The 27,220-nt window shown below is 54.2% G+C and overlaps 2 protein-coding genes and 1 non-coding gene across 9 annotated transcripts; 1 reads left to right on the forward strand and 2 right to left on the reverse strand.

Moving 5' to 3' along the window:
• Positions 1-8,830: 8,830 nt before the first annotated feature.
• WNT1 (Wnt family member 1) lies at positions 8,831-12,812 on the reverse strand. Its single transcript, XM_032294806.1, has 4 exons — positions 12,703-12,812; positions 11,727-11,980; positions 10,764-11,029; positions 8,831-10,295 (listed from the first exon to the last, which is right to left on the reverse strand). Exons 1-4 carry the CDS (start codon positions 12,804-12,806, stop codon positions 9,807-9,809), a joined length of 1,113 nt encoding a protein of 370 aa, XP_032150697.1. The 5' UTR covers positions 12,807-12,812; the 3' UTR covers positions 8,831-9,806.
• On the forward strand, positions 11,811-26,190 carry WNT10B (Wnt family member 10B). Of its 7 annotated transcripts, none has more exons than XM_032294777.1 (7): positions 15,216-15,327; positions 18,767-18,918; positions 19,185-20,233; positions 21,111-21,224; positions 21,332-21,594; positions 23,382-23,755; positions 24,975-26,186. In XM_032294777.1, the coding sequence occupies exons 4-7, from the start codon at positions 21,151-21,153 to the stop codon at positions 25,431-25,433; spliced, it is 1,170 nt and encodes a 389-aa protein (XP_032150668.1). In that variant the 5' UTR covers positions 15,216-15,327; positions 18,767-18,918; positions 19,185-20,233; positions 21,111-21,150; the 3' UTR covers positions 25,434-26,186. The 7 variants fall into 7 exon arrangements, with proteins under 7 accessions (XP_032150651.1, XP_032150668.1, XP_032150682.1 ...); XM_032294791.1 differs by having other exon boundaries at positions 19,237-20,233; XM_032294782.1 differs by having other exon boundaries at positions 18,767-18,906.
• LOC116527761 lies at positions 16,161-16,264 on the reverse strand. The gene has a single exon (XR_004258720.1). It is a non-coding gene; the product is annotated as a U6 spliceosomal RNA (small nuclear RNA).
• Positions 26,191-27,220: the final 1,030 nt, after the last annotated feature.

Consider the following 27,220-nt stretch of genomic DNA (forward strand, 5'->3'; position numbering starts at 1 on the left):
TTTTTTTTTTTTCTTTTGAGATGGAGTCACGTTCTATCGCCAGGCTGGAGTGCAGTGGCACGATCTCGGCTCACTGCAATCTCCTCCTCCCGGGTTCAAGAGATTCTCCTGCCTCAGCCTTCTGAGTAACCGGGACTACAGGTGCACGCCACCATGCCCAGCTAATTTTTGTATTTTTAGTAGAGACAGGGTTTCATCGTGTTGGCCAGGATGGTCGTGATCTCCTGACCGCATGATTTGCCTGCCTCAGCCTCCCAAAGTGCTGGATTACAGGCGTGAGCCACCTCGCTCTTCCTTTTTTTTTTTTTTTTCTTTTTTTTGAGACAGAGTTTCACTCTTGTTGCCCAGGCAGGCTGAAGTGCAATGGCATGAGCTTGGCTCACGGCAACCTCCGCCTCCCTCATTCAAGCTATCCTCCTGCCTCAGCCTCTAGTGTAACTGGGATTACAGGCATGAACCACCATGCCTGGCTAATTTTTTGTATTTTTATTAGGTACAGGATTTATTCATGTTGGTCAGGCTGGTTTCCAATTACCGACCTCAGATGATCTGCCTGCCTTGGCCTCCTAAAGTGCTGGAATTACAGGCGTGAGCCACCGTGCTGGCTGGCCTTTTGTCTGGAGTACAGTGGTGTCATCTCAGCTCACTGCAACCTCTGCCTCTTGGGTTCAAACAATTTTCCCGCCTTAGCCTCCCAAGTAGCTGGGATTACAGGTGCATGCCACCATGCCCAGCTAATTTTTGTGTTTTTAGTGGAGATGGGATTTCACCATGTTGGCCAAGCTGGTCTTGAACTCTTGACCTCAAGTGATCCACCTGCATCACCCTCCCAAAGTGCTGAGATTACAGGCATGAGCCACCGCATCTGGCCTTTTTTTTCTTTTTTTGAGACAGGGTCTTGCTGTATCACCCAGGCTGGAGTGCAGTGGCACAATCACAACTTACTGCAGCCTCAACTTCCCCAGCTCAAGTGATCCTCCCACCTCAGCCTCCTGAATAGCAGGAACCACAGGAACATGTCACTGTCCCTATTTTTTTTTTTTTTTTTTTTTTTTTTTTGGATAGAGACAAGGTCTCCCTATGTTGTCCAGGCTGATCTTGAACTCCTGGGCTCAAACGATCCTCCCATCCTGGCCTCCGCAAATGTTTGCATTACAGGTGTAAGCCGCTACATTCAACTTACATAGCCTTTTGTGAGTCCTTTTATTGATGGATGTTCCATTCATCCATTTATTCATCCATCCACCCACCCATCCATCTATACATTCCACACATCCACTTATCCACATGTCCACCAACCCATCTGTCATCTATCTGGCCATTTATACCTTTCTTTTTTTTTTAAGATGGAATCTCACTCTGTCGCCCAGGCTGGAGTGCATTGGTGAGATCTCGGCTCACTGCAACCTCCACCTCCCAGGTCCTAGCGGTTCTTATGCCTCAGCCTCCCGAGTAGCTGGGATTACAGGCACCCACCACCATGCCTGGCTAATTTTTATATTTTTAATAGAGACGGTGTTTCACCATGTTGGCCATGCTTATCTTGAACTCTGTCTTCAGGAGATCTGCCCACTTCGGCCTCCCAAAGTGCTGGGATTAAAGGCATGAGCCACCATGTCCGACCCCATTTATACTTCGATCAATTTTTTTTTTTTTTTGAGACGGAGTTTCGCTTTTGTTACCTAGGCTGGAATGCAATGGCGCGATCTCGGCTCACCGCAACCTCCACCTCCCGGGTTCAGGCAGTTCTCCTGCTCCAGCCTCCTGAGTCGCAGGGATTACAGGCATGCGCCACCATGCCCAGCTAATTTTTTGTGTTTTTAGTAGAGATGGGGTTTCACCATGTTGACCAGGATGGTCTCGATTTCTTGACCTCGTGATCCACCCACCTCGGCCTCCCACAGTGCTGGAATTACAGGCTTGAGCCACCACGCCCGGCCATACTTCCAACAATTTATGTCTCTGTCCATGCATCCATTTATTCATGTATCCATGTATTAACCATTTAACAAAGGCATATGATATGCCCAGCTCAGTGCTGCAAGGGCTAGCCTAGTAGGAGGATGAGTAACATACATAGACAACCACCAATGGGACACCCAGTATGTGCTGCTAATGAAAGTCCTACCAACATGGTGCTTCAGGAGCTCAAACAGGCAAGGCCACTCTACTAAGGGAAATCAGAAGAGTCTTCATGGAGGAAGTAACCTCTGGGATGGGTTTCAACAGTGGGAGACAGGGAAGGGGTGGACAATCTAGGGTGTGGGAAAATGTAGACAGGTGGGAAAGCACGTGGCTTTCACAGGGAACAGAGGCATTAGGGAATACAGACGGTCAGAGGGGTGAGTGCTGGAAAGATGTATGGGAGCCAGATCCTGAACCGTTTCTTGTTTTTTTTTTGTTGCTGTTGTTGTTTGGTTTTTTTAGATGGAGTCTTACTCTGCCACACCCAGGCTGGAATACAGTGGCACGATCTCGGATCACTGCAACCTCTGCCTCCCGAATTCAAGCCATTCATCTGCCTCAGCCTCTCTCCCAAGTAGCTGGGACTACAGGGGCATGCCACCATGCCCAGCTAATTTTTGTATTTCTAGTAGCGACAGGGTTTTGACATATTGGCCAGGCTGGTCTGAAACTCCTGACTCAGGTGATCCACCTGCTTCAGCCTCCCAAAGGTCTGGGATTACAGGTGTGAGCCACCAGGCGCAGCCTATTTCTTGGTAATGAAGATAAAACACCTGCACTTCAGTGAGAGGAACTGAGGGAGAGGCGAATGATAGTTTTTGAGCTGGGAATATTCTAGTGCCTCCTCAACACATGGAGAATATTTTTCCTGCAGCTTGATGGTAACCTCGTTGGTCTTGTTACCTTGTGGCCTGTGCTGGACCATGAGCTGCTGGAGGTGATTTAGCTCTGTATACCCTACAAGTTTGACATGGAGCAGGCTCTCAGAAAATGCTGGAATAAAGAAGGAACAAATGATAAAACTATGACACAGGACTGCTGGCATAGCAATGCAGTTCAGACATACAGGAAGAAGGATGGCTGCTGCCTGGGGTGATCCCCTGCTCCTGAGAGATGACCCTGCCTTCTTTGCTAGGGTCTCTCCAGGCACTCTCCCAAGAGTCACCACAAGGTGGCGCTGTGCCAGCTACAGCTCTGAGTTTGGCCAGGGTCTGTAGCGTTTCAGCTGGTGAAGTGCCCATCCCTGACCATTCAGGAATGTCTAGACATCGCCTTCTAACAAGTCCTGAGAGAATGAAGAGCCTGAGTGCAGCTGTAGAAGAGAATAGCCCACAGATTCCTGTTCAAGTACCGGCTTCATCATCTCCATCCATTCATTTGACAGTGCTTATTGAGTGCTAGGTACAATGTTAGGCTCTCATAAAAGCAACAGTGACAAAGACACAAAGACACAGTTCCTGCCCTCAGGGAGCTCACAGTCTAGTTCTGCCTGAATCTTCCTGTCTTATATCTCTCTCTTTCTTTTACACACACACACACACACACACACACACACACACCCCTGCTCCCCAGGGCCAACCATCTTGACCCAGAAAGCTGTCTCCACGTGAAATCTGCTTTTTGGAACTCTTGCACCTTCAAATCCAAGTTTCTCGCTGATGTCGTTGCATGGCCACATTCATGTGACGCCTGGGAACGTTGTGAGTCTTGACTGCTCCTTCCTGGCATGGCTCCTCTTGCTCTTCCCTTGACGAGCCCTTTCCTGCTGTCTCAGCCTCTCCCATCATGTCCACAGCCACTCTGCCAGCCCTGGTAGGTTTAGGACCTCCCCAGAGTAGGCCTGGTACAAGCTAGCGCCTCCTAACACCCTAGAGGCTATAGGGACTCGAGAATGCATCCGCAGAAGCACCCTGTGAGACCTTGGCATCACGCACCCTGAGGTGAGGGGTTGAGAGTCCAGAAAACCAAAGTCCTCAGAAACAGGTCCCTCCCTGGCCTGAGGGCTCTGCCAGCCAAATCCATCCCCTGGCAGAGGCTGACTTCTTTTCCTACCTTCTCTGGGGGGACCAGGGAGACAGCTCTGTAGTGGTGACTGTGGGAGACACCGGTGGGGAGGTGAGGAATTGTGGGACACTGTCCATTTTCCCAACATGCTCCAGGGCCCATCGTAGCCCTTGGCGGGTTTGGAAGAGGAGGGGAGGGAGGGCTGGTGGAGAGTGGGAGCCTGGCCCATCGAGGTCCAGAGAGTGAATGCCGCATTGTTGGCCAGGCCAGAGTCACAGATAATTACCTCAATTAGTGACAATGGGAGAGTAATAAATACAGGCTTAGTGTCTCCTACCCCACCAGGGCTCCGAAGATTAATCCAGGCTGACGGGCGGGCCCTGAAAGGCGTGATGGACAATTCATTAAACTCCCCAAATGCCGCACAACCTGGGCGTGAAGGCTGAGTTAGCCCCCTGGGGGCTATGCCTTTGTCCCGATTGTGTGTCTCCGCCACAGCAGAGCCGGGCAGCCCCCAGAGAGCGGGGAGGTGAGTGGGGCTCCCCCAGCCGGGCCAGGCGGCGGGAGGATTAGGCCTCGGTCCGGCCCTGGTTGCCCTGGCACACTGGCCCGGCCTGGCTGGAATGTCCGTGGGGGGGAGCTGGCCGAGCGGAGGGGCGGGGCCGACAAGGTGGGGTAAGGGGGGCACACAAAACCAGGGGCAGGAGGAGTTAATTAGACGCCAGCCGAGGAGGGCGAGGGGCCACAATAGGGCTGAGGGGCCACCAGGGACGGCCCCTTAACTTCCGAGGATTAATAGGGAGGAGGGAGAAGGGAGGAGTTCAGCCCTGTGGGGGGAGAGCTGGGAGCTTCACAGGGTGGAAGTGCCTGCTCTTGCCCCAGCTTGGCACCTACTTGGCAAGTGGCTGGGAGGCAGGAGGCTCTGGCAGCCTGGGCAGGTACCCTCAGCATCCCAAGAATGGCTCTTTCTTCCCTCACATGGCACCTACTTTGGGAGGATGATTGGGCAGAAAGGGGAGAAAGGACCCCCTCATTTACAAGGGAAGTAGTGGAAGCAGAAGTGTTTGGGGGCCCTGTTCTCAGCGCCGACCTCTGCCCCACTATGCCCCATAACCTTCTCTGAGGCGCAACCGGGAGCCTGAAGCTTTACTTTCCTAATGAGGCTGCCAGGTGGAAGCCAGGAAGTCCTTAGTGGGGGCTGGAGGTGATGTGAGCACATGGAGTAGGGGTGGCCGTGTGTGCTTGCACCTGTGTGTGCAGACACTGTGCACGCAGGTGTTCCTGTGCACAGGGTCTGGCATTCAACTGGCTTTCAGTTCATGCTTGTCGAATGAGTGAATGAACTTCTGTTTTGCTGAGACTACATGCACATGAAGAAGTGAAGTAGCACCCGGCTGTGCCATAACACAGAGTGCTTTGGGCCCTTTCATTCTGAGCTTCTAGCCGGGGCCCAGGGAGGGTAGGGACTCCGTCTCCAAAGAGATGAGAAAATGTTCAAGGAACATGGAGTGGCAGTGGTTCCTTCACCTTGAAAAGCGAAAAAAACCACAGTAGCCTCTTGGAAGCCCCGCTTCCTCCTGGGCCTCAGGGAATAGGGCAGCCCTGGCTCCTCCCTGGGAGCCACCCCACCCTGCCCCTCCCAGGGGATGACAAGGGAGCGAGTTGGCGGCAGTTCCCTGGGCATATTTATAACCTGCTGCTCGCTCACCAGCGTCTGCTTTTAGCCCAGACGGGGGAGGGGGCAGGGGGGTGGTCTGTCTCATGCTGGGCGCCCCGGCTGGGTGTGGAAAGAGTGAGTAAGGGTGAGTGGTGGGCAGCTCTGCATGGATATTCCTGCTCACACCACAGCCAAACAGCTTATTTTCTCCTCATTTTGTTATTTTTCTCCCTCTGTGCTGGAGAGGACTGAGCCAGCCTGGGGTGAGGGGGGAGGCTTTGGGGGAGGCTGGACCCTAGGGTATTTGCAGCCCCACTGACAGGGTTTTTCCAGGGTGCGTGTGGCAGGGTGTGTGTGGCGCTGGCTTGCTGACCCCCTGGGGACTGTGCACAGCCTGCCTTTCTTCTCAGCTTTTCCACTCCCCCCAGGATATTTCAGGACTAGCCTCTCCCTCACTTGCTCAGGCCAACCTATGTCCAGGGTCCTGGCACCTGAAGATCAGAGGTGGTGAGAGCTAGCGCATCAGGCACAGTCCTGATGACACCATCCTATGGCCACCACCCTGAGCCCACTCTGGGCCCTGAGACCTTTGTGAGTCCTCTTTCTAGGCACAGCTGTTCTTCTCCCCAGGATGTACCTGCTCCAGCCGTGTGTGAGGATGGCACAGATGATCACAATAACAAAATGATTTGCTTCTATGTAGTGCTTTGCAGAGCCCTCTGGACTTTCACGTGTGTGTGTGTGTGTGTGTGTGTGTGTGTGTGTGTGTGTGTGTATCAGTGCCTGTTGAGGGCCCAGCCTCATTCTGCACTTCCCAGCATCATCACCTTTGAAACTCTAGCCCTTGGAAGAGAAGGGCCTCCATGATGAGGGCTTGAGTAGGGGAGTCTGTCCTTAAACTTCATGTATGTGCAGAGGACTTTACATTTCACCGATCCTTCATTGCACTCCCTCCACTATACTAACAGTAACTGTGGGTGTGCTTGATCCCCTGGCCAGATGTCAACCTCCTCCAAGCAGGCATTGTGGTTTATAAATTACTGTATCGCCAGCATTTGGCAGATGCCTGGTACAGAAGAGGTGTCAGCGAGTATTCAAATAACCCAGGCTTTCATGTACCTCATCTCATCCTAACCTCAACACCTCTCTAAACGGTTAAGTAACAATAACCATCCCTGTTTGATAGAGAAGGCAACTGAGTCTGAGAAAGTACGAGATTTGCTGAAAGTCTGGTTAGGGACAGAAAGGAATGTACCACTTTCCCTTGCTCTTCCTCCAGCTCCTGTTTGTCAATCCAGTTCAGAGAACACAACTTCCAGGCCTGAAAGCTGATACTGACTCCAATTCTTGGAGTTCGAACTTAGGTGAGAGTGGTGGCTGCCAATGCTTTGACTCTACCCTGCTGCTTCTTCCCAACCCTGGGCATTGTCCAGCAGGGGCCCAAGCCCCCTCCCACCTCTGGCAGCCTATTAAGTTCTTATCTGGGGAGCCGGGGGATCTAATAGCTCTTTGGCTTATAGATGGACATTCTCTGCAGGTTGCTCTTTATTGAAACTCAAAGCTTTTCAGGTGCCTCTTCCCCAGGATCAATAGGTTTTTATTCCTCCCCCTAGGCTGAGGAATCAGAGCTGAGATGGTGTTACCTCAGCAGGTAGAAAGCAAGGGAAAGGGATGTCGTTGTAGGATTGAGCAGTTCCTGACTCCATTCCCCTACCCCTACATATCCCAAAGCAGGTCACACATCCAGGAGAGAGGTGGGAGGTACTAACAGCAGAAGAGGCCTGGGGAGAAGGGGAAATTCTCAAGCTGACAGGGAGCAGTTGTTGCACTTGGGGGATAGGTGGGGTGTTTCACAGCTTCCCTTGCCCTTCTGATCCTCCCCTGCAGGGAGGGGTTTGGATTAGGGACAGACATTAGAGCTTAGAAGAGGTTAGTGTTTGTCTGAAGTTAGGGTTGAGGCTAAGGTTCAACCTAGACCTAGGGACAGGAAGAGGATTAGAGTTAGAGATAGGTTTAGGGCCGTGAGCGGGATTAGAACTCCCACTGACTCTGGTGAATGTGCACACAGAGGTATCACATTGGTGGTGTTAGGAACAGAATCCTCATTCTGGCTCTTTATGTGAATAGCTGGCTTAGTGGTTTGGTTATGGACCACATTAGGGTTTCCTTTGGTTACACTGGTTTAAGCCTAGCCTGAATTTGAATTCTAGCCCACCTGCTCCCTTCTCTCTCATCAGCATCTCTGAGCTTCTGGGTCCAGCACCAGACTCATCACCTATTATCTGGATCCCCCTGAGCCCAAGATTGGGAGCTAGGGTCCTAATAAGGTATTTATTAGGTAAATATAGTATATATGTGTGTGTGTGTTTGTGTGTGGTGTGTGTGTATGGTGTGTGTGGCATGTGTGTATATATAGGTGTGTGTGTGTGTGTGGTGTGTATGTGTATATATAGGTGCGTGTGTGTGTATGTGTATATATATATGTATATATGCATGTATGTATATATGTGTATATAAATATACGTGTGTGTGTGTGTGTATATATATATATATATAGAGAGAGAGAGAGAGAGAGAGACTCCTTATGTGGTTCAGGCTGCTCTCAAACTCCTGGGCTGAATCGATCTGCCTGCCTCAATCTCCCAGTGTGTTGGATTACAGGCGCCAGCCACTGCACCAGGCCAGCATTTACTTTTCTGGTGGTGGAAGTGCTTCAACCTTGTCTAATGCCCTGACCACAGCTGAAGAAGCCAGGCTTCAGGGACCAACAGCTCTACATCAGGGGCAGCAGCACCCTTTCTGCTTTAGTTTTTCTTCCTACTTTTTGGAACATGGCCACAGTTATTCAATAGCAGCTATTTTCTCAACAGCTCTTCCAGGCAGGAAAAGCAGGCACTGAGATCGTTTAACCCACATTCACTGAGTCATGCACTTGCCCATATCACACAGTTAGTGGAAGAACCCTGCAGGATTGTTTGGCTCCTGACCAGGTTCCTCTCTCAGGAGAGCTGGATTCCCAGTGGTCTCATTAGGGTCATCCAAGGGTCAGAATCTCAGGGCCCTCTGGCAAAGCTAGGAAGCCAGTCACCCAACAGTGCATTCTATTTGTTTGAGAGAGATAAGCCTTCAAGCCCTGGAGTGGTAAAAGGAGAGGAAAGGGGACACCACAAGGTTGTGTTCTGCATTCAAGGAAAAGCCACCAAGTCATTGATAAAAATAGAGATTTTATTCTGCAGAGGAAGATGCTACATTGGTGGGGGCGAGGAGCCACTAATAGCTACAGGGGAAGGAAATACTGATTCCAGGAGGCAAACGCATCTTTGAGAAACTGAGGAGAGAAGAGGGACCAGAAAAGGCAGCAGGGAGAAAGGAGAGAAGAGTGGAGAGGAACTGGGTTGGGGTGGAGGTGGTCTTTGCAAACCAGGCTGGGACCCAGCACAATAAATAGTTTTATTTACAACATCCAAACTCGTGGCTCTGTATCCACGTTTCAGTGCAAATTATTTACACACTGATGAGGAGGCAGGACAGGAAGGGGTAGGAGGTGGCCCAGGGAGGCATGGCTCACAGCTGTTCAGTGGCTCCACAACAGAGAGTGGGAGAATGGGGGCATTTCTGCTGGTTCCCCCAACCTCATTTCCACATCATCACAGCTGCCCTTTTACCCTGGAACCTCCCATTGCAGCTCCAGGTGGGGAGGAGAAAGGCCCTGATGTTCAAGTGTGGGTTCAGGGTCTGCACCCACGGCAGGAGAATAGGAAGGGGCCTGGGAGGACCCGGAGAAAACGCAGGACAAAGGGGAAGAGAGAGGGAGAGAGGTCGCTGGCGCGATGGAGGAGGCAGAGTGACACCGTCAGGAGCTGACTCCACGGTGGAGGGGACCCATCCTCTCACCTCCTGGCCAAGCAGGGGGCAGTGCAACAAGGGGTCTCCCGCGGAGAGGGAGGGAGGTAGGTCCGGAACAGGTCCATCAGGATGGCAAGAGGGTTCCTGCCGCCCCAGGCAAGTGGTTTGAGGAGTCCCCCGGGAGGAGGAAATGGGAGAGATGGGATACGTATGAACCGCGGGGAGCGTGACCGGAGGTACTCGGGTGGGAGAATAACAGGGTCTTGAGTACCAGCGAGTCTGTTTGGGGGAGGACTCGAGGGGAGCGTTTCTGGGGGCGAGTCCGCGCAGCGCCTCACAGACACTCGTGCAGTACGCGCGTGTGCGTGCAGTTGCGGCAGCTGACGTGGCAGCACCAGTGGAAGGTGCAGTTGCAGCGCTCGGTGACGCGCTGCGTGCGCGTGCGGTGGCCCCGGCCGCAGCAGAGCAGCTCGCAGCCGTCCAGCGCGGGCGAGGAGCTGTTACAGGCGCGCCCTGCCGTGCCCGCTGTACCCAGGCGTCCGCTGTACGTGCAGAAGTTGGGCGATTTCTCGAAGTAGACGAGGTCGTGGGGGGAGGGCGGTTTGTGGGCCGGGTCTTCCGGCTCCAGGCGCAGCAGCTCCGCCCGCGAAGCGCGGTTGCTGCCGCGGTTGCCGTAGAGGACGCGCGAGGCGCCGTCGAAGCGGTCGCGCAGCACGTCGCCCACGGCACGCAGCGTGGGCAGCCGCATCCAGCACGTGCGCACCGTGCACGAACCGGACATCCCGTGGCACTTGCACTCTTGGCGCATCTCGGAGAATACGGTCTTTGGGGAGAGAGGAAGAAAGAGTGTCCCAGGGCACCCGGCCAGAGCCAAGCGCCCAGACACTGCCCCCTCCCGGACGCCACGGGGGCCGGACCTCAGCAAAAGGCCAGGCCTAGCTGAGCCCAGAAGGCAGGCGCGAAAAGTTCCGCTGAGATTTGGAAACCCGGCCCAACCTTGCTCCGCCCCGGAGAGTCAGTCTCGGCCTCTCAGGCGTGTTTTTCGAATCTGTCCAGTGAAGAGGCTGTGCTTGATTTCTAACCTCTTCTGTTTCACCTGCTAGCGGGACAGGCATCCCTTTCCCCTCAGCCACTGACTGTCTCCTCTATCCTCCGGCTTCGTTCCAAGCCTCCCGCTCTCCCAGGACGCCCTCTCCTGGTGCCCCTTGCCTTGTCTCACCGACTGTCACTTCCCCAGCCCGAGATTGGCCCCTGCCGCTCCGTTTAGGGTGCGGAGCCTCTCCAAGCTCACCGTGCGACCCGCCTCGTTGTTGTGAAGGTTCATGAGGAAGCGCAGGTCCCGTCCCTTCTCCCCGGAGTCCACGAACTCCCGGCCAAAGAGGCGGCCGAAGTCAATGTTGTCGCTGCAGCCCCCCCAGTGCCAGTCGGGGCCCCCCGGGCCGCGCCGCCGGTAGTCACATGTGCAGGATTCGATGGAACCCTCTGAGCAGGAGCGCGCCACCGAATGGGTGACCCCCGCGGAGGTGATAGCGAAGATAAACGCTGTTTCTCGACAGCCTGTGGAAGAAAGGAGCGGGGATCAGCAAGGGGGCACGTGGGGCACGGCCATCACTCTCAGTGAAGGGCTTGGGACCCTGGAATCCCACCCCCGACTCCGCACTTAGAGTCTTGAGAGCCAGGGCGGCAGTGCTGGAAAGCTGGTCTCTAGGGCTCATAGAGAAAGCAGGTGCGTGGGCACGCAGCCACGTCCACGGGCGTAATCACACCTTGCTGGGACGCTCCAGGGCGTATTTTGGCTCGATAGCGGAAGTGGAGCAGCCCCAGAGAGAAAAACCGAAGAGAGGGGAGCGGAAGAACAATACATCCCCAAGACTTCTTCGCAGTCCAAAACTTTCGGCCCATTTTGGCGATGCAAGCCTTGCCGGGCGGGAGGCAAGACACACGTCTTCAGAGAGCGGCTTCCCAGGAGCTTTTGAGAGAGGCTGGGGGAAAGCGGTGGTCAGCCGGCATCCGAGACCCGAACCCCTTTATCTGGGGTAGTAGCTCAGAAAAGTTAAGCTTCGTTTCCAGGTTGCACGGCTGGAAAACGCCTTGTAGAAGTCTGGCCCGGAGCTGGCGCTGGACACGAGGCACTTGGCGGGTTGTGTGACCCTCCAGGCGCCCGAGACACCTTCTCTGCACACGCCCGCCCATGCCCTGGGGGTGACCCCGCGTTTCCCCTGCTCCCGGAAGCGTCGCCTTCCTGGGCACCCACCTCGGTTGACGATCTTGCCGAAGAGGTGGGGCCCTGGAGCAGTGGGGCAGTTCCAGCGGCGATTCCGGAACTGCCACTTGCACTCGCGCACGGCGCTCTGCAGCCCCCCGCTCACGCTGTGCAGGATCCCCGGATTTTGGCGTATCAGACGCCGCTGTTTGCGGCTCAACAGCTGCAGACTGGGCTCGAGTACCAGTTGCAGACTTTTGGAGTCCGTCAGCAGGTTCGTGGAGGAGGCTACGTTCACAATACCCCTGGTGGGACATATGATAGCTCAGGTTCAGGACGGGGACCCGCACCTTAACCATAAAAACTGTGCCACCCGGTCCTCTTCCTGGCGGTACGTGCCTGGAGAGGGTGGCGGGAGATCAATAATGCGGTAATGACTTTGCGCTCCCAGGCTCACTAATTTAAAGAACTGGGCTTCCAGACTTGTGTGTGCCCAGGAGTCCCAGGGCTGCTCGCCTGAGCCCTAGGTCCGGAGACAGAGAGGGCACCCGAGGACGGAGTTTCTACCTTGGATCTCCGAGCCTCTTCCGGTCAGCCTGAGCGAGGTAATAATGGCCTGCCATTCTTGCCCATCCAAGGCGTGAAATGCTTAGGAGTTCCCACCCTCTTCTCCCCTCCTTTCTAAGCGAACGCCTGGCCCTTCACTTCCCGAGGTGGGAAAACCTGTGGTGAGGCCACCGCCGTGAGGCTGGAGTTGGCGCTCGAACGGGAAGGGCGGTGCTAGATGAGAGTGGGCTCCCTGCCTGGGGTATCTTAGGCCTCCGCGGGCGGATCATTCGCCCCACTTCTACAGAGCTGGAGTCTGGGGTAACTCCACGCCAGATCTCCCTTCGGTGTCGTCGCGGAGGGAAGTCAGAACGGGGAGGGAGCCTGTCGGCGGACGGATCCCAGAGCGTGGGAGCTGGGTAGGGTTGGCCCCTGGCTGTGTGCCGCGGGACAAGTGGCGACCCCGCACTAGCTCACTTACCACCATCGGCCACTGCTGTTGGCAGCCAGGGCTGCGGGCAGAGCGGCCAGCGCCAGCAGCAGCGTAGCAGAAAACCAGCCAGGCAACAGCGCCCAGAGCCCCATGGCCTGCCTGGCTTTGCCCGCTCTGTGCTACAAGTTGCGGCGACTTTGGCTGTTGCCCGCGACGGTGGGACAGGACGCGGCGGTGGCGGCAGTGGCGAGAGTTCTCAGTCTGGCTTTAACAACCCTGGGGGCGGGCGGCGGACAGCATGGCTCGCGGTCCAGGCTGGTGGGCTGAGGCGGCCACGGCGGGCGGCACCGCCTCTTATAGTTGCGGCGCTGGCTGAAATGACGGGAGGAGGCTGCCCCACCGGGCCGCACTGTGACACCAGGGCGCACCGGTTAGGGGCGCAGACAATGGGCAGCGAGCGGGACTGTGGTTCCCGCCCGTCTGAGCTGAGAGCTGACGGGCTGGCCGTCGGGGCTCACCCCCGCCCCCTGCCCGGTGGCCCCCGCCTCCGGGCCTGCACTGGCCGCGGACCCCTCCCCTTGGGACACCCTCCCACGCGAGCCCGCCTCACTCCGCTTAGCGTCCGGAGCCCGTCGGGGACTAGCATCCGCCAGGGGGCGCGGCGAGCGTGTGCTGCGGGTAGAGCCAGCCAGGGGCCCAGCCCGCCTCGCAGCCGTGGGGCTGTCCCCTCGACGTCACCCCGGGCCCCGCCGGCGTCTCCTCTCTCCCCCATCCTGAATGTCGGAAGGAAAGCTGTGGTTCTGGGCAGCGACTCCGGGGAGAAGCTTAACCGCCCAGGATCCCTCGATGGCTGGACAGAGAAGGAAAAGGGGGAGACGGGGGCGTGAGTGCGGCTGTGGTCAGGGAAATCCCGGGTATGAGTTGTGGGGGTGAGCTGACCAAAAGGATCCTAGCGGTGGAGAGAAACCTGAAGCAGCAGGCAGTTTGTTCATGTGCGTCAGAAGAAGTGCACAAGTGGTGCTCTGTGTGTGTGTGTGTGTGTGTGTGTGTGTGTGAGAGAGAGAGAGAGAGGAGAGAGAGAGAGAGACAGGGAGAGAAGTGGGACAATGTGAATACGGGTGGGAGTGAGAATGTGCTGTGTTCTGAGGGTGCATCCTCCTGTGTGTTGGTACGTGCAGAAACTCCTTGTTCTGACTAAGGATGTTAGGAAACTTTCCAAAGAATTTTGGAATTTAGCTCAAGTCAGAAAGGGTCATGGAGTTATCTTGTCACAGTCACCGCCCGGGGCAGTGTGTCAGAAAGGAGGTGGCAACTGTCAGAAGGAGACGCAGAAGCATGATTGAGGGATGGAGGGTGTCTGGACTGTGTGTGGAGTGGGTGGATGAGCGTGAGCATGGGAAGATTAAATATGTGTGTATGCGTCACTCTGTTGCCCTTTGTACCTCGTGGCATCCTATGGTGTGTCACACTGTGGCATGTGTCAACCAGTGCATGTCATTGGGGGAGAGACCCAAGCCTACAACCAAGGTGGTATGGAGGTGAAACCAACCTGGAGTGGCTAAGTCTCTGAGGCCTAGGCTCAGAAAGGATGGGATGTGGTGTGGATGTCCAGTGTACATATGGTGATGGAGAGGACTGGGAAGACACAGGTTGCTGCCTGCATTGAACTTGTGTCTCCATGTGTTTGCTTCTCTTTGGATTTTTCTTTTTCTTTCTTTTTTTTTTTTTTTTTGAGACGGAGTTTCACTCATGTTACCCAGGCTGGAGTGCAATGGCGCGATCTTGGCTCACCGCAACCTCCACCTCCTGGGTTCAGGCAATTCTTCTGCCTCAGCCTCCTGAGTAGCTGGGATTACAGGCACGCACCACCACGCCCAGCTAATTTTTTGTATTTTTAGTAGAGACGGGGTTTCACCATGTTGGCCAGGATGGTCTCGATCTCTTGACCTCATGATCCACCCGCCTCGGCCTCCCAAAGTGCTGGGATTACAGGCTTGAACCACTGCGCCCGGCCTCTCTTTGGATTTTTCTGCCACCTTTCTGTCTTCCCCCAAAGCTTTGGTTCCCACCACACTGGGAGACCCAGAGTGCCTGTGACCATCTCATCCATTGTACACTTTTCTCTTCTCTCCCAGGGACTCCTACTCAGCTTTAGGGCCACTTTGGCCTCCTATTGAAGAAGTGGTTGCTGTACCCTATATGGGGAATAGGGGGCACTGCCAGCCTGGTTATCACGCCCCACCACCACACACAGATGGCCCCTGGAAGGAGGGAAGACCTTTACATCTCTTCTCTCTCCCCATTTTACAGAATTAAAATAGATCAGGCAGTTGTCCAAGCTCCACATCTAATAAATCAATGGTAGAGCCAGATTAAAACCCAGACCAATTTGACTCAAAGCCCATGCTCTTCCTATCTTACCAGCTGCTTGCCAGTGTGCAGGAGTTGCAGGCTGGGAACGCTTCTCAAAATTGATAGATAGGTAAGCATAATTTTTAGGGCCTTCTTGCCTCCCTTTTGAGTTCTAGCTCTCACTGTTTTCATCACCCTTGTTTTTTGGGATGCCTTCTGACTGAGAAATTTCCCCAGGCCTGAACCTAAACAGTCTCAAGTCCCAGAAATGACTAGGCTTCCCTTCCAAGGCAGGAAAATCACTCTAAGGAATAAATCCAGGTCAGTTTAATTAATATTCCTGGGCACTTGTGTTTTAAATGAGATGTATATTAACCCAAATGAAGCCTGATGAAAGTTATTTTAGATAGAAATGTCCTCTCCCCCCCTTTTTTTTTTAGATGGAGTTTTACTCTTGTTGCCCAGGCTGGAGTGCAATGGCACGATCTCAGCTTATTGAAACCTCCACCTCCCAGGTTCAAATGATTCTCCTGCCTCAGCCTCCCACGTAGCTGGGATTACAGGCATGTGCCACCATGCCCAGCTGATTTTGTACTTTTAGTAGAGACAGGGTTTCTCCATGTTGGTCAGGCTGATCTTGAACACCTGATCTCGTGATCCACCCACCTCAGCCTCCCAAAGTGCTGAGCCACTGTGCCTGGCCTTCTTTCCCTTTTTTTCCCCTTTGCCCAGCCTAGTATATCTGGCCCATCCAAGGATTCACCCCTGAGGGAGAAGGTGTACTGATCCAGCATCCTCCACAGATCCAAACCCAGTAGCCCCCACAGAAAGCACCCGGCATAGATGGCTCAAGTAAATGAACAATGTACCATGGAGAGTCTGTCCTTTATCCCTTAGGAGTTTCTCCTCACTGGGGCCTGAGTCACATCTTTTGGCCTGGTGGATTGATACAACACCATGAGGGTGGGGAGCTGGCTGGAAGATATGGGAGCCCTGTCTGTGACCACTGGTGTCAAGCAGAGGTGGGAAGAGGGGAAAGGAGCTGCTGTGCTTTGTTCCAACATTCCACCTACCAGGAGGAGGGGGAAGAGGGGAAGGCCCCTCGGTCTGGGTCACAGTGTGTATGGCCTGGTTCACATTTCTTTTTCTTTTTTCAAAATGTGAAATGCTTCATCAATTTGCGTGTCATCCTTGTGCAGGGGCGATGCTAATCTCTGTATCATTCCAGTTTGAGAATACGTACTGCCAAAGCAAGCACCCAAATTTCTATTTAGATCAAATCATCATGTTATCAACTGTCCCCTCTTTCTTTCCTGCGTCATCCGTTTGGCTCTCTCCTGGAACATACTCATAAGCATGCAGACATGCTGCAATAGTACCCCTCTGATATACCCCAAAACTTCATTAGACCCCACGTTACTGCCCAAGATTGCTCCGTTTCAGTGCTGCATTTTACTGCAAAACTCAAAATGGTTGATTTAATTACTAGAGCCAATTTCTTTCTTTCTTTTCTTTCTTTTTTTTTTTTTTGAGATGGAGTTTTGCTCTTATTGTCTAGGCTGGAGTGCAATGGCGCAATCTTGGCTCACTGCAACCTCCATCTCCCGAGTTCAAGCAATTCTCCTGCCTCAGCCTCCCGAGTAGCTGGGATTATAGGTGCACACCACCATGCCCGGCTAATTTTGTATTTTTAGTAGAGATGGGATTTCTCCACATTGGTCAGGTTGGTCTCGAACTCCTGACTTCAGGTGATCCACCCACCTCGGCCTCCCAAAACAGAAGTCTGATTAGTTCAACCCTCTGCTCAAAATTTTCCAGTGAGTCCCCATCTCACTCAAAATAAAGGGGCCTTCCTTCCTGAGCTTCACTGACTATCACGCTCTCCATTGTGAATTCCTCCCCACCAGCCCCGCTGGCTTCTTTGCTAATCCTTTGAACCAAGCATGCTCCTTTCTAAGGGTCTGTGCACCTGCTTTTCTGTCTTCTAAAATGCCCTTCCTCAGATCTCTCCATGTATTTGTTCCCTCACTTAGTTTTTCCTCTCCCTTTGTAAAATAGAATCCCACTACTAATGTCCTTCACCCTGCTTCATTTTTCTCTGTATCAGTTTTGACCATGGATGACTTTAAAGGCTTGAAGTTGAAAATCGGTAGCAATCCACCCCCTGGAATAGGGGTAGAGGTGAGATCTTAGAAGGGAGAGGGGCTTTGCTTTGACTTTGGGATCTGGTGAGGAAGCAGGGGACCAGGGAGAGTTTGTGGGCAGAGGAGCCTACCCTCCTTTGAAGCACGCACGGGCAGCACTGCCCCCTTGGTCTGGAAAGGCACAGCCCATCCATTAGGCCTGAGTAGAGAAGGGGGCAAAATTCTAAGGTAATCCCACAGATTTGTTGGGGTGAACTGCTGAAAGTGGGGTCTTCCTGAAAGTCCAGTATACCATCGGCCTGTGGGCCCTTTGGTGCCTCCAGGTGGTGGCCTACGGTGCTGCAGCAGAAGGCGCATGAGGCAGAGGGTGGGCAGCGCAGCTGAGCTCACCACCACGGGCGCATCCATCCCTCCTGGGTCTATAATTTGGGTTCCCCGGGCCTGGCCGCCCCTATCAGCGGCTCAGCAACAGATGAGTCACCCGGGACCCCGGGCCAAGGCAAACATGGGGGGAGGAGGAGGAGAAAGCTTCTGAGGCTTTAGCCACCGCCTCAGTTGCTCGACATCCCCCAATCTCCAGGGGCCCCCACTCTTTTCTTTGACTCCCGCCCTCCAGAGCCCCAGTGTTCTTCCCACATTGCTCTCGTTACACCCTCCATGCCTAGGATGGGAAGGGCAGCCCTCCAACCTTCTCATCTAGGGGAAGGGACACCAGTTTGCTCCTAGTCCCTCCCTGCAGTGATGAAAGCCCCCCATTTTCCCCCTCCTGTCATTGGCCCCAACCCATGTCAAGGTCTCTCTGGTTCCTGCCCCTCCCCTTTCCTGGAGCTGGCCGCGTGCTTGGGGTATTAGGCAATGGGTGTGCACCCACAGCCCTCTCCAGGCCCCGCCTGTCCGACCGCCCTCTAGCTGCCTGCGGGTCAGTGCTCAGGCCAGCCGGTCGGGCTGAGGGCACTGTGGGCCAGCTCAGGCCACCCAGTCTGCCGGCCTGTGGCCTCTTGTCCCAGATATGGGCTTCAGTAGAGAGAATGAGCAGGACTCTGGGTCCTTGGATTTGGAACAGTCCCACTTGGGGAGACCTGGGGTCACTAGGAAGTTGAAACCTATTATAGTAGTTCTGTCCTTCAATGCTTCTTGGCACCTGACTGCATGCTGGAGACTGACAAGGGTACAATCAGAAGGCAAAAAATAATCCCAAACCTAAGGGGGACCCAGAGCTGCATGGAGAAATACAGATGTCCATGAGGTCCCCATGGAGAAGAGAGGCTTAGGCAACCTCATTCCCCTATTCCAAGGACCTGGCAGGAATCCCAGGCTGACTGCAGGAGAAAGGATAAGGACACTGGCAGATCATGAATCCAGGTGTAAGGATGAAAACTATGAGATGGGGCTTGCAGATTCTGATGACCTCGAAAACCACACATGGTTTGGCTCTTGTCCTCTAAATGGGAAGAAGGGTCAGGAAATCTAGGGCTCCGTCTTCCCCATCCCAGAGGTGGGGAATCAGAGAAAAGCAACCTGGTCCAGGCTGTCCAGTGTCAGGGACCATGGCACTTTCACCTCCCCAGACTGCTCACAGCCTGACACATAACGGTGATCCATAAATATCCCAACAGATATAAGTCGCATGATCTCCTGTCTCAGACTGCTGTGCCCGCTATCCAACAGTGACCCATGCAGCATGGGCAGGACCTCCAGCAGCACAGGCTGGAGGCTGACTGCCCAGCAGAGCTGCACCGCCACCACCAAGGAAGAGGTGACTGTGGTTGTGGGTATCATCCCTGTGCCTCTGCTTGCTGGGGGGCAGTCTGAGTCAATGTGCCTGGGGCGTGTGGGGCCAGCCATGCCTTGGGCTGCGGTCTGGCAGGGGCGGGGGGGGGGGGCGGCTGGAAAGCCTGGGGCCCCTCTCTGGCAAAAATAGCCCGCAGTGGTTAGAGCTTCGAGGGTGAGTCAGGCGGGAGCACAGTGGCACCTAACCCCTTCGCTGCCACTGGATCTCCCAAAGGCAGTTTGCCTTTGCCTGTGCACCCCAAGACCAGGCTCTTTTCCGACTGCCCTTGGACTTGGCTCAATTTTGGATCCCAAGGCCCTCCTCATCCCATCAGAAGGAAGTCTGCAGTTTGGAGCAGGAATCCAGGCCACCCAAAGTGCAGACTGGGGAATCCCGAGAAGGGTAAGAGACCTCTATTGGTAAGCATCTCTGCCAGCAAGGAAGCATCAGGGCAGGCTGAGGATCTCTGGGGCTACCTGAACCTCCACCAGGGCCAAACTGAGGTGAAAGCTGACCCCTCCAAAGGGGCAGGCGCGAGGCTTGGAGGTGGGTGGGAACCAAGCTGCCCAGACCTGCGCTTCTCCTGCCTGCTCTGAGTGCCCTGGGTATGGGCACCACATGTGACTGTCTCACACTGAGAAGCCCAAAGACTGTCCGGCTCCATCTTCATCTTGTCAAAGGCACCTTCCAGCCACCCTGATCTCGGTGGAGAAACTGATGCAAAAAGAAGTGTTGAAAGATGTGGCCACTTGGGCCACATTCTGGCTCTCTAGGAAGGTTACTACACCCTCCCTGCAGCCTTGGTGACCCCAGAGCAGGTAAGAGGAACTCTGGCCACCTCCTTCTTCAGTGGGGCCAAGCCTGAACCCAGGCATCCGGGAGAAGGGGTGTGTGTGTGTGTGTGTGTGTGTGTGTGTGTGTGTGTACACTGGGAGGAGGGGGAGCGGCTTCGTTTGCCTGGTCAAGGCGGGGAGTGCAGGGTAGGGTGGGGAAGCCCCAGGCTCAGGGAGGGGCCGAAGCTCCGTCAGCCCGGCAGAGCCTCTGTGAGCTTGGCTCGAGTAGAGCCAGAGCCCCCAGTCCTTTGCTTGCCGGATTGCTAGCTCTCTCTCCTTCCCTTCCTCCCTCTCTTCCTCCCCACGGCCAGCGGAGCAGCGCTGGGGAAGCGGTGAAGAGGAGTGGCCCGGCCCTGGAAGAATGCAGCTCTGCCAAGGGGACAGAACCCAGCACAGTCTCCCCACGGATTAAGCAGGACTAGTGAAGCTCAGGCAACCCAACCGTGCCCGTCTCAGACCCCGCACCCAAACGACTGGAGGTAATTAGACCTGGGAAAGCAGGGAGGGCAGGGACATGAACACCGGGAAGAGACAGGCACGTGTGTAGTCAGACAGACAGACACGCATCCACCCACAGAAGCACGGAGATGCTTAGAGAGCCAGAGATATTGCTAGAGATTAAGACAGGGAATAAAGGAGTGCCCCCAGATTTAGAAAGCAATGAACTTGAGAGCGAAGGGGTGAGGACCAGACCGGTGCCTATGGAGGAGGAGAGCTTGTGGTTACGCAAGTGGGGGGTAGGGAAGAGGATTCAGTCTGCACCAAGGTCCCTTTTAGAAGGGAGCCAGGCTCCTCTTCCCACCTTTCCTGCACCTGGAGCCCCTCCTCTTTCCTTGCTGCTCAGGGAGGGTGCAGTGTGGGTGGGGAGCCCATTCTTAGACCTTTCTTATGGAGCCAGCTTGGCCTTGATGACTCCTGGAGGTGACAACCCCTTAGGTGGTGGGGAACCCCCTCCTTATCCCACTCCCTAGCACTTTGAGGGCTGGGAAGCTAGTCATGGGGCCCTGGAAAAGGGAACAGTAGGCGAGGTTGTGGAGCAAGTGTTTGTGAATCTGTGTGTCTGAGTTTGCATGTGAGTGTGTCTGTGTGCCGGGCTTTGTGTCTGATTGGACGGGGTTCCAGCGGTGCTCACGTGAGTCCTGAGCTGGGACTACACCTGGACTCTTCCTCTTTAAGACCTCCAAGCCTCAGGGACTCTGGGAATCAAGTGGTGATTCTTATTGTTTTGTTTGGGGAGGAATGAGAAGGGTCAGTAGGGTGGCATCGGTGGGTTAGGAGCCCGAAGAAGGGCATCACTTGGTTCCCCAGGCGAGCCGCCCTATTCCTGAACCCGCATCAAGTCTCCTTGTCCCGCAGGTCCTGATCGATCTGCACACCGGAGCCTCCGGGCTTCGACATGCTGGAGGAGCCCCGGCCGCGGCCTCCGCCCTCGGGCCTCGCGGGTCTCCTGTTCCTGGCGTTGTGCAGTCGGTGAGCAGTTCCCTCTGTCTCCCAGGCCACAGGAGAAGCACCGACCCGGGGTGGGGAGAGTTGTTGGGGTCTGGACCGCAGACCCCAGACGCCTTCTTGGTTCCCAGGGCTCTAAGCAATGAGATTCTGGGCCTGAAGTTGCCTGGCGAGCCGCCGCTGACGGCCAACAGCGTGTGCCTGATGCTGTCCGGCCTGAGCAAGCGGCAGCTAGGCCTGTGCCTGCGCAACCCCGACGTGACGGCGTCCGCGCTTCAGGGTCTCCACATCGCAGTCCACGAGTGTCAGCATCAGCTGCGCGACCAGCGCTGGAACTGCTCAGCGCTCGAGGGCGGCGGCCGCCTGCCGCACCACAGCGCCATCCTCAAGCGCGGTGAGCCTGGCTGGGCGGGTCTGCGCTGCCGCCGAGGCTAGGGGGTGGGGGGCAGGCCAAGGCGCGTGGAGGCGGGAAGGGACGGGTTTATGGCTCCGGGAGGGGCCTCTCCTGGAATTCCCCCCCGCCTCTCAGAACGGCTCTGAGCCAGGTCTGGCCACCAGTCTGGGCCCCTGCGCGCCTAACTTCCACCTGCGTGCTGCCGGCAAGGCAGCTGTCCCTGCTCTCCTACCCTAGGGCCCCTCTTTCCTGCCTCCGCCCAGCTTGATCTGGGTTGCACCTGTGAACAAGAGATACCCCAGTCCTGGGAGCTTCAAACACCCCCTTATTCCCTCCCCCATTTTCTCTCCCCCAGCATCTTGGCTGGACAAGTCCAGGCTGGTGTCCCAGTGTCTCAGCAGGGGTTGGGTGACAGCCCCCCACACGCACTGTTTAAGGGTTAAACCTGCTCCCCTAATTGCTGGGGTTCCCAGGAGCCAAAGCTGGGAACAAAGACCCTGATGACTTTGAAGGTGGGGAGCCAGTCCCCTCCTCTGTGCTGTGGGGGCTCCAGGTGTTGCTCACCTGAGCAGGTGAGGAACGGCTGGAGGGGGGGAGAACAGGTCACTGCTGGCCTGGTCTGGGAGGCATGGTCTGGAAGGCATGGTCTGGGAGGCATGGCTGCCTCTTTCCCTTCCCTGCTGGAGTTCACTCCCTGAGGTGTAAAGATCCACGGGCTCAGCCCTGAGATGGGGGCAGTGCTCTGGGGACTATGGGGTTAATAGGCAGCTGCCATCTGCAGGGGAATTCCCAAGACTTGTGCAAACAGATTCACCCCTGGAGGGTTGGAGTTGGGGGGATCAGGATGCTGGCCCAGGAGCCCTGGATCTTGGGGTAGGAGAGGCCTGTCCTCTAAGGGGGTGCTGTCTCTCATCTTCTCAGGGCTCCAGAGAGCCCCTGCGTAAAATGAAGTGAGGGTCCCCCTCCTTCCCCACAGGGCCTGGTGTAGGGGAAGTCTTGGACACCCAAATGGTGAGCACGTTTATTTAAGTCTGTGAAAGGCTTGGCATCCTGAGCCTCTGTGACCCCCAAAACATAACAAATAAGCCAACCTTTTAAGAGGGCCTAAGGGAAAATCACTCCCCCACCTCTCTCCTCCTCTCAGTGTTTTATAGGGTAATAGCAGGTTAGGATGAACATAAAAAGGGCAGTCTTGAAGGGCAAATATAAAACTGCATCCTGGGAAGAATGGAGCTCCATGGCTCCAGTGCTTTGGGGGTGCTGGGTGGTGGAAAGGTAGGTTGGTTAAAAGACTGATTAAAATAACCCTGAAGTGAAGAAAAAAAAATGCAGAACCACAAAGGCTCTGCTCCCACCTCACGCAAGTTCCCTGCAGGGTTGGGAGAATTTCTAAGGCTTTCAGATGTAGAACTCAGGTTGTACACATCTTCAAAGACCTCAGGGACTCCCCCTTAGTCATCTCCCAGCTCCAGGGGTCTCTCCTTCTGGGCTAGCACTTTCATCTACACCTGAAAATCACAGACTTACAGAGTGACAATGGGCCTCAGAGATCATCTTGACCCGTCATCTCCCACCTCCCTTTAGAGATGAAGAATCTGAGGCTCTGTGCTTTCTGTACCCTTCCTTGTCCCATGACTTTCCTCCAAATCACTCAGCTGGTAAATGGCAGAGTCAGGATTCAGTTAGGAATTTCTGGAATTGGAGGGGAGCTGTTTATTTCCTTCTGCCTCCCCACTCTCAGCTGCCTGTCAGCCTTACCTCCACCATTACACCCTTCTCATCCCCAGGTTTCCGAGAAAGTGCTTTTTCCTTCTCCATGCTGGCTGCTGGCGTCATGCATGCAGTAGCCACGGCCTGCAGCCTGGGCAAGCTGGTGAGCTGTGGCTGTGGCTTGAAGGGCAGTGGTGAGCAGGATCGGCTGAGGGCCAAACTGCTGCAGCTGCAGACACTGTCCCGAGGCAAGAGTTTCCCCCACTCTCTGCCCAGCCCTGGCCCTGGCTCAGACCCCAGTCCTGGCCCCCAGGACACATGGGAATGGGGTGGCTGTAACCATGACATGGACTTTGGAGAGAAGTTCTCTCGGGATTTCTTGGATTCCAGGGAAGCTCCCCGGGACATCCAGGCACGAATGAGAATCCACAACAACAGGGTGGGGCGCCAGGTATGTGTGTACGTCTTGTCCTGGGTCTTCCCAGCTTTTGAGGCCTGGTTAGCATTTGAGAGGCACCTGGGAATAATAGGATAAGGTGTGATGAGTGACTGATATTCACCTCACCATCAGCAGTAACCCAGCCTCAGGTTTGCATCTGTACAGAGCCTAATGATACTTACCTTACAATGTTATTAAGACTGAGCTGGCAGGCCAATGTGGTGGCTTATGCCTATAATTTCAGGACTTCTAGAGGCTAAGGCAGGAGGATTGCTTGAGGCCAGAAGTTCAAGACCAGCCTGAGCAAAGTAGTGAGACCCCATCTCTACATTAAAAAAAAAATTATATAGCTGGGCGCAGTGGCTCATGCCTGTAATCCTAGCACTTTGGGAGGCCGAAGTGGGTGGATCACCTGAGGTCAGGAGTTCAAGACCAGCCTGGCCATCATGGTGAAATCCCGTCTTTGAAAAAAAAAATTATATATATAAAAACAGACTGGGCTGGGTGCAGTGGCTCACACCTGTAATCTCAACACTCCGGGAGGCCGAGATAGGCAAGTCACCTGAGGTCAAGAGTTTGAGACCAGCCTGGCCAAAATGGTAAAACCCCATCTCTACTAAAAGTACAAATATTAGCTAGGCATGGTGGCGGGCACCTGTAATCCCAGCTACTTGGGAGGCTGAGGCAGGAGAATTACTTGAACCTCAGAGGCGGAGGTTGCAGTGAGCTGAGCTTGCACCACTGCGCTCCAGCCTGGGCGAGAAGAGCGAGACTGTCTGAAAACAAAAACAGAAAAACAAAACAGACTGAGCTAGCAAATAGTACACCCAGCATAGTACATCATTTTTGGCTCACTACATAGTAGCTATTATTACAGCTGCCTTTCCTACAGAATTTAGGCGTGCTGTGGGCCAGAATTCCAACTTTGTAAGTGCTTACGATGGAAAGAGCACTGGATTGGGAGTCAGGACAACTGGAGTTGAGTCTTGGCTCTATTACCAGCTGTTGATGGAAGATGGACAAATCACACCACTCTGTTTTCAATTCTGCACTCATAAAATGAGGGAGCTGGGCTATTAACTAACTGCAATGCCCTTTCTCTTCTGATATTCCATGTTATTCTTGCCTCAATTTGTCCCTCCCCGTGTTCTCTGTTCCATTCCCTCTCCTGTGCCTCTGTGCTCTGTCCATTTGCTGCCCTCCACTTCACCTCTTCTCCCCAATGCTCTAGGTGGTAACTGAAAACCTGAAGCGGAAATGCAAATGCCATGGCACGTCAGGCAGCTGCCAGTTCAAGACATGCTGGAGAGCGGCCCCAGAGTTCCGGGCAGTGGGGGCGGCGTTGAGGGAGCGGCTGGGCCGGGCCATCTTCATCGATACCCACAACCGAAATTCTGGAGCCTTCCAACCCCGTCTGCGTCCCCGTCGCCTCTCAGGAGAGCTGGTCTACTTTGAGAAGTCTCCTGACTTCTGTGAGCGAGACCCCGCTATGGGCTCCCCAGGGACAAGGGGCCGGGCCTGCAACAAGACCAGCCGCCTGTTGGATGGCTGTGGCAGCCTGTGCTGTGGCCGTGGGCACAACATGCTCAGGCAGACACGAGTTGAGCGCTGCCATTGCCGCTTCCACTGGTGCTGCTATGTGCTGTGTGATGAGTGCAAGGTCACAGAGTGGGTCAATGTGTGTAAGTGAGGGTCAGCCTCACCTTGGGGGCGGGGGAGGGGACTGTGTGAGGGGGTGCCTTTTCAGCCCTTTGCTCTGATTTCCTTTCAAGGCAATCTTGGTCCCTGGAAGCTCAAAGTGTCTACTTGGAAACAGCTTTAGGGGTGGAGGGGGTCAGGTGTACTATGGGATGTGTAGCCTTCTCTCCAACAATTGGAGGTTCTTGGGGGAAAGCTGCCACTCCTCTTCTGCTCCTTAGACACCTGAATGGACTAAGATGAAACGCACTGTATTGCTCCTCCCACTTCTCAACTCCAGAGCCCCTTTAACCCTGATTCATACTCCTTTTGGCTAGGGGGTCCCTATAGTTTCACCACTCCTCTCCCTTGAGGGATAACCGCAGGCACTGTTTGGAGCCATAAGATCTATATCTAGAAAGAGATCACCCACTTCTATGTACTATTCCCAAACTCCTCTACTGCAGCCTGGGCTCCCTCTTGTGGGATAATGGGAGACAGTGGTAGGGAGGTTTTTTTCCTGGGAAAGGGACAGAGTGCTGAGGGGCACTCTCCCCTGAATGCTCAGAGTTGTCTGTCCAGACCCTTAGGGAAGTTGTCTCCTTCCATTCAGCAGTTAAAGAGGACCCTCCAAAGGAAGGGGTTTCCCTATGACTCTTGGAGCCTCTTTTTCCTTCTTCAGCAGGAAGGGTGGGAATGGATAATTTATTGTACTGAGACTTGTTCTTGGTTTCTGTTTGAAACTAAAATAAATTAAGTTACTGGATGCAGATGGTGATGTATGTATCCACACTTGGGATCCCAGTCCGTAGCTTCTTTTCTAGGTGAATTATCCTACCCTCCTACACTTAATGACTTTATGTATATCCTGCTGAGTTCCACAAAGGATTTGAAATGAATCTCAGTGACTTGGCAACTTTTCTTTGATAAAACCAGGAAGGGCTCCTAGGTGGGAAAGGATAAGGTTCCAGATGTAGGCCCTATTGACTCTCTATGTGCCTCAACTCCAGATTTCACCTTGATCACTGCCTTATAACAAGGGCTGGCAATTTTTTTTTTCAAAGGGCTAGTAGTAAATATACTACACTTGTGGTCTTTGTTCCAACTATTCAGCTCTGCCACAATTAGTCAACTCTGCTGTTAAAGATCAACAGCGGCCATAGACCACACATAAATGAATGAGCATAGCTGTGTCCAATAAAACTTCATTCACAGAAATGGGCTGCAGGACCAAATTTGGTCCTCTAGCTGCAGTTTGTTCACCCTTGTTCTAGACCACAAGGTTGCCTTTGTTCTGGAGTCTTTCAGTCCTCAGTGTATCTCAACATTGAACTCTGACCCCAAAAAACAGGCACATTTTTCTCTGGTTCCGAAGGAGTGAACTTGGGATGTAGATGCAAGACTGATGGGAAATGTATAAAAGAGGTGCCTGTGCTTGAAATGAGAGTTTTTCCCTCTGGAAACCAGCAAAACCAGCATGTTTTCTAATGGAATTATTTGCATATGTTTTTTGTCCTTATTTATTTATTTATTGAGACAGGGTCTCACTTAGCCACCCAGGCTAGAGTGCAATGGTGTGATCCTGTCTCACTGGAACCTCCTCTTCCTGGGTTCAAGCGATCCTTGTGCCTTAGTTTCCCAAGTAGCTAGGATTACAGGTATGCACTACCACGCCTGGCTAATTTTTATATTTTTAGTAAAGATGAGTTTTCGCCATGTTGGTTGGCCAGGGTGGTCTTGTCGAACTCCTTGTCTCAAGTGAGCCGCCCGCCTCAGATCCCTAAGTGCTAGGATTATAGG

The sequence above is a fragment of the Sapajus apella genome, unplaced genomic scaffold (genome assembly GCF_009761245.1).
Source record: "Sapajus apella isolate SASKATOON/1434 unplaced genomic scaffold, GSC_monkey_1.0 scaffold2, whole genome shotgun sequence".
Classification (NCBI taxonomy): domain Eukaryota; kingdom Metazoa; phylum Chordata; class Mammalia; order Primates; family Cebidae; genus Sapajus; species Sapajus apella.

Bases quoted from the DNA above. Each gene is read 5' to 3' on its own strand.
- WNT1 (XM_032294806.1), bottom strand. From the start codon at position 12,806: ATGGGGCTCTGGGCGCTGTTGCCTGGCTGGTTTTCTGCTACGCTGCTG. The intron at 11,981-12,702 runs GTAAGTGAGCTA...ATGTCCCACCAG, and splicing joins AACAGCAGTGGCCGATGGTG to GGGTATTGTGAACGTAGCCT. The intron at 11,030-11,726 runs GTGGGTGCCCAG...TTTCTTCCACAG, and splicing joins CGGCAAGATCGTCAACCGAG to GCTGTCGAGAAACAGCGTTT.
- WNT10B (XM_032294760.1), top strand. From the start codon at position 21,151: ATGCTGGAGGAGCCCCGGCCGCGGCCTCCGCCCTCGGGCCTCGCGGGT. The intron at 21,225-21,331 runs GTGAGCAGTTCC...CTTGGTTCCCAG, and splicing joins TTCCTGGCGTTGTGCAGTCG to GGCTCTAAGCAATGAGATTC. The intron at 23,756-24,974 runs GTATGTGTGTAC...CCAATGCTCTAG, and splicing joins ACAACAGGGTGGGGCGCCAG to GTGGTAACTGAAAACCTGAA.